At 43.2% G+C, this 10,930-nt stretch overlaps 1 protein-coding gene across 1 annotated transcript in view; it reads left to right on the top strand.

Moving 5' to 3' along the window:
• Positions 1-213: 213 nt before the first annotated feature.
• OLFM4 (olfactomedin 4) overlaps positions 214-10,930 on the top strand; it is a 44,943-nt gene continuing 34,226 nt past the window's right edge. The window contains exons 1-3 of the mRNA XM_026679362.2: positions 214-337; positions 5,122-5,181; positions 9,589-9,741. Coding sequence (XP_026535147.2) covers positions 242-337; positions 5,122-5,181; positions 9,589-9,741 — 309 coding nt within the window. The 5' untranslated portion in view covers positions 214-241. The remainder of the gene's footprint in view (positions 338-5,121; positions 5,182-9,588; positions 9,742-10,930) is intronic.

The raw sequence follows: 10,930 nt of genomic DNA, 5'->3' as shown, positions 1-10,930 counted from the left end.
CATGACTGGCTTTGATCAATAAGGAACATGGAACAAAGAACTGTGAGGTTGTTTTTACAGTTTGTGGTGGAATGTGACTCATTTGGCAAGCGTTGTCACCCACCTGTATTGGCCCCACTGTGAATAGGAGTTGGGTAACTTCCTCCTTCTGACCTCGAGCTTCTGGCAGGGAAATAACCTGCCCGCCCTATAAAGAGGCCTCCTTCTCTCAGCTTTCTTCACACCTGCCAGCATTGAGAAGATGAAGTTCCTTGCAGCTGCTGGACTGCTACTGCTGCTGCCGCTTGTGCAGAATGTGATTGCTGACACTACACTCCCAGCAAGGGGAGAGGAAGTGGTAAGCAAAGTTTGTAGCCTGGTGCTGGTGAATTATAGTCCTAGAATGACACCCAGTTAAGCTAATGAAGGTCAAATTGGGCTCTTAATTTTGCAAAAGACCAGGAGCTCTGATGTGTGAGTTTATTATTCTGCAACCATATGCTGCAGAATAGAGAAGAATACAACCTCTTGCCTATTTTTTTTTTTTATCAACCCACCAGTGTGTCTCGTGCACAATACTTGAGACAATCTCTCCAGCAAGAATTCTCAATCCATAAATCAATGCAGAGAAGGTGAGAGTGGGATCAACTGTGGAAAAATATGTCTTTATTTCAGTTACACGCATTGATCATTTTTTAAGTGAATAGAGCAGCCTGCCTCAAAGGGGTTCTTAGCAAGTTGACGAGAATCTTCCCATGAATGGTTATGGCAGCCGGGAGGATCAAGAAGAGGAGATGAAATCTACAGCAGTTCCTAGGTGTCATCTGCAGACAGAAAGGTCAATTTGCCCAGTGTATTCAGAAACAACAAAGGGAAGATGAACAGAGTTGGAAGAGACCTTGGAGGTCATCTAGTCCAACCCCCTGCCTTCAAGCAGGAGACCCTACACCATTTCTCACAAATGGCAGTCCAGTCTCTTCTTGAAAGCTTCCAGTGATGAAGCTCACACAACTTCTGAAGGCAAATTCTGTTCCATCAGTTGATTGTTCTCACTGTCAGAAAGTTTCTCCTTATTTCTAGGTTGAATCTCTCCTTGACCAGTTTTCATCCATTACTCGTCTGGCCTTCAGGTGCCTTGGAAAATAGCTTGACCCCCTCCTCCTCCCTGGGGCAGCCCCTCAAATACTGGAAGACTGCTCTCCTGTCTCCCCTGGTCCTTCTCTTCACTAGACTAGCCATGCCCAGTTCCTGCAACTGTTCTTCATATGTTTTAGCCTCTAGTCCCTTAATCATTAGTTGCTCTTTTCTGCACTCTTTCTAGAGTCTCAACCTCTCTTTTTTATAGTGTGATGACCAAAACTGGATGCAGTACTCTAGGTGTGGCCTTACTAAGGCTTCATAGAGTAATATTAGTACCTCAGTTGATCTTGATTGTATCTCTCTGTTAATGCAAACTTAGGATGAAAAGGACGACATAACAGGCCTGTGATATGAACATTTTGGGGTCTTTTCTAGAATAATTTATATGCATGAGAAGATGGAGAAAAGATAACTTTCTTTCTCTCCTTAGGAATCATTTTTGTAGAAGGGGTTAATTTTTGGCTGGCATAATCTCCTCTCTTAATACCCAAGGACTTTCTTTCTTTCTTTCTTTCTTTCTTTCTTTCTTTCTTTCTTTCTTTCTTTCTTTCTTTCTTTCTTTCTTTCTTTCTTTCTTTCTTTCTTTCTTTCTTTCTTCCTTCCTTCCTTCCTTCCTTCCTTCCTTCCTTCCTTCCTTCCTTCCTTCCTTCCTTCCTTTCTTTCTTTCTTTCTTTCTTTCTTTCTTTCTTTCTTTCTTTGGAAACTGCATTAAAACTATAGATTTATTAGATGCAGAGAAGGCACCATCGGATGTGTTCAAACCGTAAACAAAGAGGTCAGAAAAGTTCATGCCTGGGGCAAACTTCTGAATTTCAAAATGTCTTAGAAAGAAGAGGTCCCCTACTTTAGATGGAGATGAGAAGATGGACAGAGAGGTCACGTTCTTGCCTCTTTCATCCTTCTAAGTTCTTGAACATCTCAAGATGTTTTCCTCACAGTATTTTGATTTGCACCAGAAACTATACGAATGCAATGCATTTTTTTTTAATTTTCCACCATGCATTTGAGGGACTGTGGGCTTTCTCAGCCATGTTATGGCCTGTTGCCACGTGCATTTTCTGCAAGGTAGAAAAGAACTGCTCACCAGTTAGGAAAGGGTTCATAAAAGGGTTGTTTCCATGCTTGAATTGCTCCCAAAAAAACCCCACATACATGCTGCTTGATTACATCTTCTTCCCTCTTTATCAGCAAGTGCCATTGTAGAAATTGTGCTTAGAATCCCAGCTTCTCAACTTGGAAACTAAGTTCTTGGATGCTTAGGGCTTGAATGGAAGGGGACTTGCAATTCCCAAGGAATTACAAGGTTGTCCCAAATCCTGCAAGGATGTGCCTCTGATGTGCCAAAGAATGCAACTCAACTAAAAGATGCTTCTTTTTCATGTTTCTCCAGGAAACTGAACATTGATAGAGCTACTTTAAAGAGCTGACCCATCCTTTGTGTTGTATAAGCTAGAGAAGCATGGGGTTCCTCATAAGAGGAAAGATTAGCACTGAATTATTTAAATTTGAGGATGGGAATAGAATAGAATAGAGTACAGCAGAACTGGAAGGGATCTTGGAGGTCTTCTAGTCCAGCCCTCTATTCAAGCAGGAGATCCTCTACCATTTCATCTAAGTGACTGTCTAGACCAGGGGTGTCCAACCTTGGCAACTTTAAGACTTGTGGACTTCAACTCCCAGACTCTTCTTAGAAACATCCAGTGATGGAGCACCCACAACTTCTGGTAGCAAGCTGTTCCACTCATTAATTGTCCTCACTGTTAGGAAGTTTCTCCTTAATTTCAGGTTGCTTCTCTCCTTGGTTAGTTTCCATCCGTTGTTTCTTGCCTTCTCTTCTGGTGCTTTGGAAAATAAGTTGACCCTCTCTTTGTGGCAGTCCCTCAAATACTGGAATACTCCTATCATCTCACCCCTAATTCTTCATTTGTTTAGACTAGCACAAACCCAAATCATGCAACAACCGTTCCTCATATGTTTTAGCCTCCAGGCCTTTGATTATCTTAGTTACTCTTCTCTGAACTTTTTCTCAACATCTTTTTTTGTAGCAAGGTGACCAAAAGTGGTTGCAGTATTCCAGGGGTGGTCTTACTAGGGTTTAGTAATGTAAATGTAGTAATTTAGGTTAGTACTAGGCTTTAGGATGTGGACAGGTTAAGACCAGAGACCTGTCCAGGGGTGGGCTTAAAATATTTTAACAAAGGGTTCTCTGCCCGGTTGCTGGGTGGGGTGGCCATGGTGGGCGTGGCCTACTCGGCCTCCTGCACCATGGTGTGTGTGTGTGGGGGGGGAATTTTTGCTCTCTCTGAGCCTCCAGGAGGGCAAAAACAGCCTCCTCAGTCTCCGGAGACTCTCTGGAAGCTGGAAACATGCCCATTTCTGGCCTTTCCAAAGTTCCATGAGGCCTATTTTTCCACCCTCCCTGAATCTCCATGTGCACCCTGCACTTTACTGCACCCAAAATGGGCCGTGTGGGGACTCCTGGGAGGGGTGGGGTGGGCCAGGAGTGGGATTTGGGGGTTCTCTGAACTGCACAGAATCTTAGCTTGGGGCTCACCCGAATCTCTGTGAACCCCCAGTAGTCCATCCCTGGACCTGTCTTTAAGGGAAACACTATCCCAAGCTCCAGTGCAAACATCACATAGGAAATGAGAGAGATGGATCGCCTTAGCTCTGCTCCAAGGGTATTAAAAATGCATGGCATTATCTTTTCTCTTTCTCTCACTTCACGTAAACATCCAGCCAACTCTCAGAGGAAAGGTAACACCCAATGCTTGCCGTCTTTTCTCCATCAGATCATCGAATAGCCCAGCCCTTGCCAGTAGAAACACTTTAGGGTTGCTTATCACTGTGTGAAGGTAGCGTTTTTATGCCCAGGATACACAGAGATAGTCACTTTGGTATAGAGCTTAAAGGCAGTGAGGTAGAAACTGGGAAACTATGAATTTTAGTCTGCTGTGAGACACAGTGCCAACTGCGTAAGCTTGAACAAGTCTATGTCTCTCTCCCAGCCCTGGGAAGAAAGAGGTCAGGGGGGTCCTTGGTGCTCTCTGAGCTTGGTTATTTCCTTGCAGAGATTCCATGACCCAAACTAGGTAACACCATCAGTTCTACTGTAGAGGAGAATGGGGTTTACAGGGAGGAGGAGGAGGAGAGGAGAAAGAAGAAGAAGAAGGAGATGGGGGAAGAGGAAGAGAAGGAGAAGAAGAGGAGGAGGAGGGAAAGAGGAAGAAGAAGAGGAGGAGGAAGAGGAGGAGAAGAAGAGGAAAAGGAGGAGGAAGAAGCAGAAGAGAAGGTGGAGGAGGAGGAGAGAAGAAGAAGAAGAAGAAGAAGAAGAAGAAGAAGAAGAAGAAGAAGAAGAAGAAGAAGAAGAAGAAGAAGAAGAAGAAGAAGAAGAAGAAGAAGAAGAAGAAGAAGAAGAAGAAGAGGAGGAGGAGGAGGAGGAGGAGGAGGAGGAGGAGGAGGAGGAGGGAGGAGGAGGAGGAGGAGGAGGAGGAGGAAGAGGAGGAGGAGGAGGAGAGGAAGGAGAAGGAGAAGGAGGAGGAGAAGAAGAAGAATGGTTGTTTTCTTGCAGATGTTTCATTACCCAACTAGGGAACATCATCAGTGCTAGAAGAGAGTGGGGTTTTCAAGGAAGAGGAAGAGGAAGAGAAGGAGGAGGACTGTGGGGTCCTTGGTGCTCTCTGAGCTTGCTTGTTTTCTTGCAGTCATTTCATTACCCAAACTAGGTAACATCATCAATGTCAGGAGAAGGAGGTCAGTTCCAAAACAAATAGCCAAGAAAAAATTGCACGGATTTGACCTAGTGGTTGCCAGGAATCACAAGTAACACAAACATACAAAAAACATAAAAACAAACAAACAACCTTCCCAGAGATAGGTGCATCACTCCTGGCTGGATTTGAAATGCAGAAATTCAATACTCAATGTTCCACACTGGGCTGGTCATCAATTAAAAACAGATCAATAACGACACTTGTATCTATCTATCTATCTGTCTTCTAGTATCCAACTACTTTGCGGTATCTGCCTTCCGTATTTCCAGAGCCAATTGGTCCTGCAGAGGTAAATGGTTTTAAGATTCTCTTTCTTTTAAAAATTGCAGTTTTTGCCATGAAACTGAATGCTGAATGAATTAAAACTAGTCAGAGTAGGGCAAAATAAGCAAGTTTATATGCCACACAAGACTTTGCCAGGATTAAATCTGTCTGTCTATCTATCTACCTATCTACCTGTCTACCTCTCTATCTCTGTCTCTATCTCTCTATCTCTATCTCTATCATAGCTATCATCACTATCATCTCTATCATCTCTACCTCTACCTTTCTCTCCTCTCTCTCCTCTCTATCTCTGTGTCTCTGTCTTTGTCTCTCTCCTTTCCTCCCTCCCTCCCTCCCTCTGCCTCCCTCCCTCCCTCTCCCTCTGTGTGTGTGTGTGTGTGTGTGTGTGTGTGTGTGTGTGTGTGAAGCAACAGACATCTTGCAATATCTGGAACTAAAATTATATTTAGTATACTTGCTAAGCTTTCATCAGACTCTGCTGACAACATCAGAATATTAAACTACCATTATAGAGATCTATGACTTTATATATAATTAACCAATTTAACCCTTGCTTGCATAATAGGCCCTTCCAACCGCCTCCCACTGTAATTAACTCTGTTGTTTTATATATATGTTTGTATGTATGTATGTATGTATGTATGTATGTATGTATGTATGTATGTATGTATGTGTGTGTTTCCATCTATCTATCTATCTATCTATCTATCTATCTATCTATCTATCTATCTATCTATCTATCTATCTCTCCACCCAACTACTCATCTATCATCTATCCATCCATGCCTATTTTTCATCTATCTATATATCCATCTATTATCTATCCATCCATCCCTATAATTTCTCATCTATCTATATATCCATCCATCCATCCATTATCCATCTATCTATGATCTATCTATCTATCTATCTATCTATCTATCCATCCATCCATCCATCCATCCCTATAATTTCTCATCAATATATCCATCCATCCATCCATTATCCATCTATCTATGATCTATCTATCTATCTATCTATCTATCTATCTATCTATCTATCTATCTATCTATCTCCATCCATCCATCCATCCATCCATCCATCCATCCATCCCTATAGTTTCTCATCTATCAATATATCCATCCATCCATCCATTATCCATCTATGATTATCTATCTATCTATCTATCTATCTATCTATCTATCTATCTATCTATCTATCATCATTTATCCATCCATCCCTATAATTTCTCATCTATCTATATATCCATCTATCTATCCATCCATCATCCATCTCTATTTATGATCTATCTATCTATCTATCTATCTATCTATCTATCTATCTATCTATCTATCTATCTATCTATCTATCTATCTATCTATCATCTATGGTATAAGGTTTCCTACTTGAGCAATGGAATGGACTAGAAGACCACCATGGTTATTCCTTCAGTGATAATGGCTTCAACCTTTGATGGCCTCAACGGCTTTGTCTAATTTGATTTTTAAATGCATCTAAAAGGCAATCCACAGCACTGATTTATAGCACCATCCAGCCACCACTGTGCTGATATATCAGTGATGTGTAGAGCCTTAATAGTGCCACCATAAAGGTGAGGCCCCTTGATAAATCACTAATACTGAAGACCGCTAAGCAAATAACCTGTTGCAGAAACTCTTGCACTGGTTGTCCCAAAGAAGTTCTTTTTCTTTCCTTAAAAAAATGTAAGAGGGAACTGAAGAAGCTTCTTGGATGACAAGTACAATGTTTTCAAGGAAAAGGTGAGAGTGAGAAAAATCAACCAGTGGAACAACTTGCCTCCAGAACTTGTGGGTGCTCCAACACTGGAAGTTTCTAAGAAGAGATTGGACAACCATTACTCTGGGATGCTGTAGGGGAGGGGTATCAAACTCAATTTCATTGAGGGCCACATCAGGGTGGTGTTTGACCTTCGGGGGCCAGGGTGGGTGTGGTCAGGATGGGCATGGCCAATTCAACATCACTCGTGTTGGGGGCACTTGTGGTGGTCTGAGTGTTCTGCCAGTGAAAATGGGTTCCCGAGCTCCGTTTTCAGCTGTTACAGCCTCAACTCTGCCAGCAAAAATGGAGCTCAGCGGGGCTGAATGTGCTCCTCCCAAGCTCCATTTTTGCTGGCAAAGGGTTGTAGGAGGCCATGGCAGATGAAAACGGAGCTCGGGAGCCTGTTTTTGCTGGTGGTCCTTTGCAGGCCGGTCCTCCGCTGTTTCCAGGGTGGCCCCATGGGCTAGTTCTAAGTACTCCATGGGCCAGATCCAGCCTCTAGATGTTGAGTTTGACACCCATGCTATAGGGTCTTTTCTGGCTGAGCAGGGGGTTGGACTAGAAGATCTCCAAGGTCCCTTTGAAGTTGGTTATTCTATTAAACATTGGTGGCTTTAGGCTAATGAGAAATTACCTTTTGCTAGCAGCTCTTCTGTCCCAAGGACTGGCCCATGGATTTCCACTGCTCTCCTCTCCTCTGCCTTCTGCACATCAGGCACTGTGCCCGGCTGTTCCTTCTCTTCCTCATCAGCCACCTCCAGATCTGGGGGTTGTTGACTCTCCATCTGAGGGCTGACAGACAGCTCAGGCTCCACCTCTCTCTGCCAGCTCTATTCTCTCTTCCCCCTCGGAGCTCTCAGGTTGCCTTCATGCTGTGCAGCCCTCTTGAGCTCTGTTTTCACTGGCAGAGGTTGGTAGGAGGCCGTGGCAGCTGAAAATGGAGCTTGGGAGACTGCTATGACTGGCGGAAGCATCACGGGCCAGTCCTCCACTGTTTCCAGGGCAGACCCATGAGCCAGATCTAAGTACCCCACAGGCTGGATCTGGCCCACAGGTGCTGAGTTTGACACCCCTGCTATAGGGTTTTTCCTGCCTGAGTTGGATTGGAACAGGGCTCGCCAACCTTTTGGACCTCAGGGACCACCAAACTCATCATTTTAAATCCTGTGGACCCAAAAATTCCCCACCCCATTTTCTACCGATCGATCATTCTTTATTTTGGGATCACAGGATACCATTTCCATCTCCGTTCTTAGGGGGAGAGAGAGAGAGAGAGAGAGAGAGAGAGAGAGAGAGAGGGAGGAGAGAGAGAGAGAGAGAGAGAGAGAGAGAGAGACTGACTGACTTTTGGCTTCATGCAAGGAAAGCAGCAGCAGCAGCAGAAGTCTTTCTTTCTCTCCCCCAAACTCCGCCAGAAATGAGTCTTTGCTGGCACAGCCTCTTGGGGCAGGAGGATCCCAAAGACTCATTTCTGGCAGAGTTTGGGGGAGAGAAAGACAGACCTTTGCTGCTTTCCTTGTGTGCAGCCAAAAGCAGAAGAAAGAAGCAGCCCTGTAGCCAGGCCAGGCACATGGGGTGACTGGGGCAAGTTTCCCCCTCTGCCCTTTCCCACATCCTCTCACTACCTCATGTTGTTCGCAATGCCTTGTGTTCCCATGGGCCATGTGAGTGGTGCAGCCTTGTGTTCCCACACAGCCTGGATTAATTGCTTTGGGGGTGACATTTCTCTGTGTACCACCAAAATTTACTCACGTACCAGCAGTGGTCCCTGGCTCACTGGTTGGAAACCACTGGACTAGAAGAACTCCAAACTCCCTTCCAACTCCATTCAACGTTGATGGCTTTAGGCACAACCGACTAATGAGAAATTACAGGTATCCAGACCAAGGAAACATGTGGCCATTTAGCATGACCAAGGAAACATGTGGCCATTTCATGAAGCTGTTTCGATGCAAACTTTAAAGGAGTGTTTTTCTTGGCAGACCGAAAAACTGCTGAGCTGAGCAGAAGCAATAGATTTGCAGGGAAATCAACTCTATAGGAAGCACGATCAGGATCTTAGGCCCCCAAGTGGCAGCTGAGTTCAGCTAGATGCTCTCCCTCCATCAATTGTAATGGATTAAAGTCCCCTCCGTTCTTTTCTGCCTGCTTGGTATTGACTGGCTAAGTGAGACCACGGTGCACTAAATCAACGTAGATATATGATACCAAGTTGCTTTCAATTAAAACGCAAGATTCTCCAGTCTGGAGGAACAGCCTTTTTTTTAATTAAAATAAATAAATAAATAAAAACAACATTAAAAAACTAGTAAACGAACTACTGTAGATTCCATTATAATCTTTTGGTTTGGGAAAGAGATCATTTGAAAAGCATTATTCGTGGGAAAAGACTGTTTTGCTTTGTAATTTTTATTGAGTTATTTTGCAATGCAATCTTCGAGCCACGGCTCTAATTATTCTAGCCAAGTTGGGTGTTCTTTTTTATTTTATTTTGTGAACAGGGTTTATTTATGTCTCAATAAGTTTCTAGGATTCATGGTTGTGTTTTCCCAGGGTGAGCATCAACAAAGAGAAACACCCCTGACTAGGTAGATTACTGAAATTTCCCTCTTTTAAATCTTTTCCCCCCCAGCCATTTACCAATGTGACCGGCGTTGTGGATGATCATGGAATGTGCCAGTGCTCGGTTTACCTGCCCGATACAACATTTCCTGTACAGAAAGTGGAAAACCTTGAAATTCTGGCTAAGCAGCTTTCCGCAAAATTTGACAGTGAACTTTCAAAAGTAAGTAGTTTTAGCCTTTTATCATTAGGAGACCGAGCTGAAGGATAGCAGATTGATAGAAAGTCCTTGATGTTTAAGTAGACCTTAGCAGGGGGTCATGGTCTTGTTTCACAGGTAGCTTCCTGGTTGTTGGAGGAATTTCTTATGGAGGAAATCGGAGAAGGAACATGGTCTCTTCATTTCTTGTGCTATTGGGGGTGGGGGTGGGGAACATGGCTAATTTGCATAGTCTCACAATGAGTGTGTGGAGAACTTTGCGTGTGAGTCAAGACAACGTCAAGGAAAACCAAGTTTGGAAGCTGCCCAGAGACACCTACTGAGGGAAATGGGTGGCATGAAAGTTTAATAGAGATAGATAGATAGAGATAGAGATAGAGATAGAGATAGAGAGATAGAGAGATAGAGAGATAGAGATAGATAGATAGATAGATAGATAGATAGATAGATAGATAGATAGAGAGAGAGAGAGAGAGAGAGAGAGAGAGAGAGAGAGAGAGAGATGTATAGCTGTATAGAGAGATAGAGGTAGAGATGGATGGATATATGCATAAATAGATGACTGGATACATAGATAAGATAGATAGAAGACAGACAGACAGACAGACAACCAGATAGAGATAGATGGATAGATGGATAGCTAGATGATAGATAGCTAGATGATAGCTAGCTAGATAGATAGAAACTGATAGAGATAGATGGATATGGATAGATGGATAGATAGATAGACAAGTAGACAGGTAGAGATGGATGGATGGATATGGATAGATGATAGATAGATAGATAGATAGATAGATAGATAGATAGATAGATAGATAGATAGATAGATAGATAGATGTAGATGGATAGGTGGATAGTTGGTTGGGTGGATGGTGGATAGGTGGATGGTTGCAAAGACAGACAGACTGACAGACAGACAGATAGATAACAGTCAGAGAGATGGATAATTGGATAGGTGGATGAGTGGATGAGTGGATGGGTGGATAGATGAACGGATGGATGGATGGATGGATGGATGGATGGATAGATAGATAGATAGATAGATAGATAGATAGATAGATAGATAGATAGATAGATAGATAGATAGATAGATGATAGATTCAAAGAACCCAAGGATTGCCACTTTAGAATGCATTTTCTAGAAAAGATCTGGACATTGCAACAGTGACCATTAGCTGTGTACTTTCATTTG

Source organism: Notechis scutatus, chromosome 5 (genome assembly GCF_049901735.1).
Source record: "Notechis scutatus isolate UNSWTSFEM ecotype Mainland chromosome 5, rNotScu1.2, whole genome shotgun sequence".
In the NCBI taxonomy this organism is placed as follows: domain Eukaryota; kingdom Metazoa; phylum Chordata; class Lepidosauria; order Squamata; family Elapidae; genus Notechis; species Notechis scutatus.
This window is presented reverse-complemented; position numbering and strand designations above follow the sequence as displayed.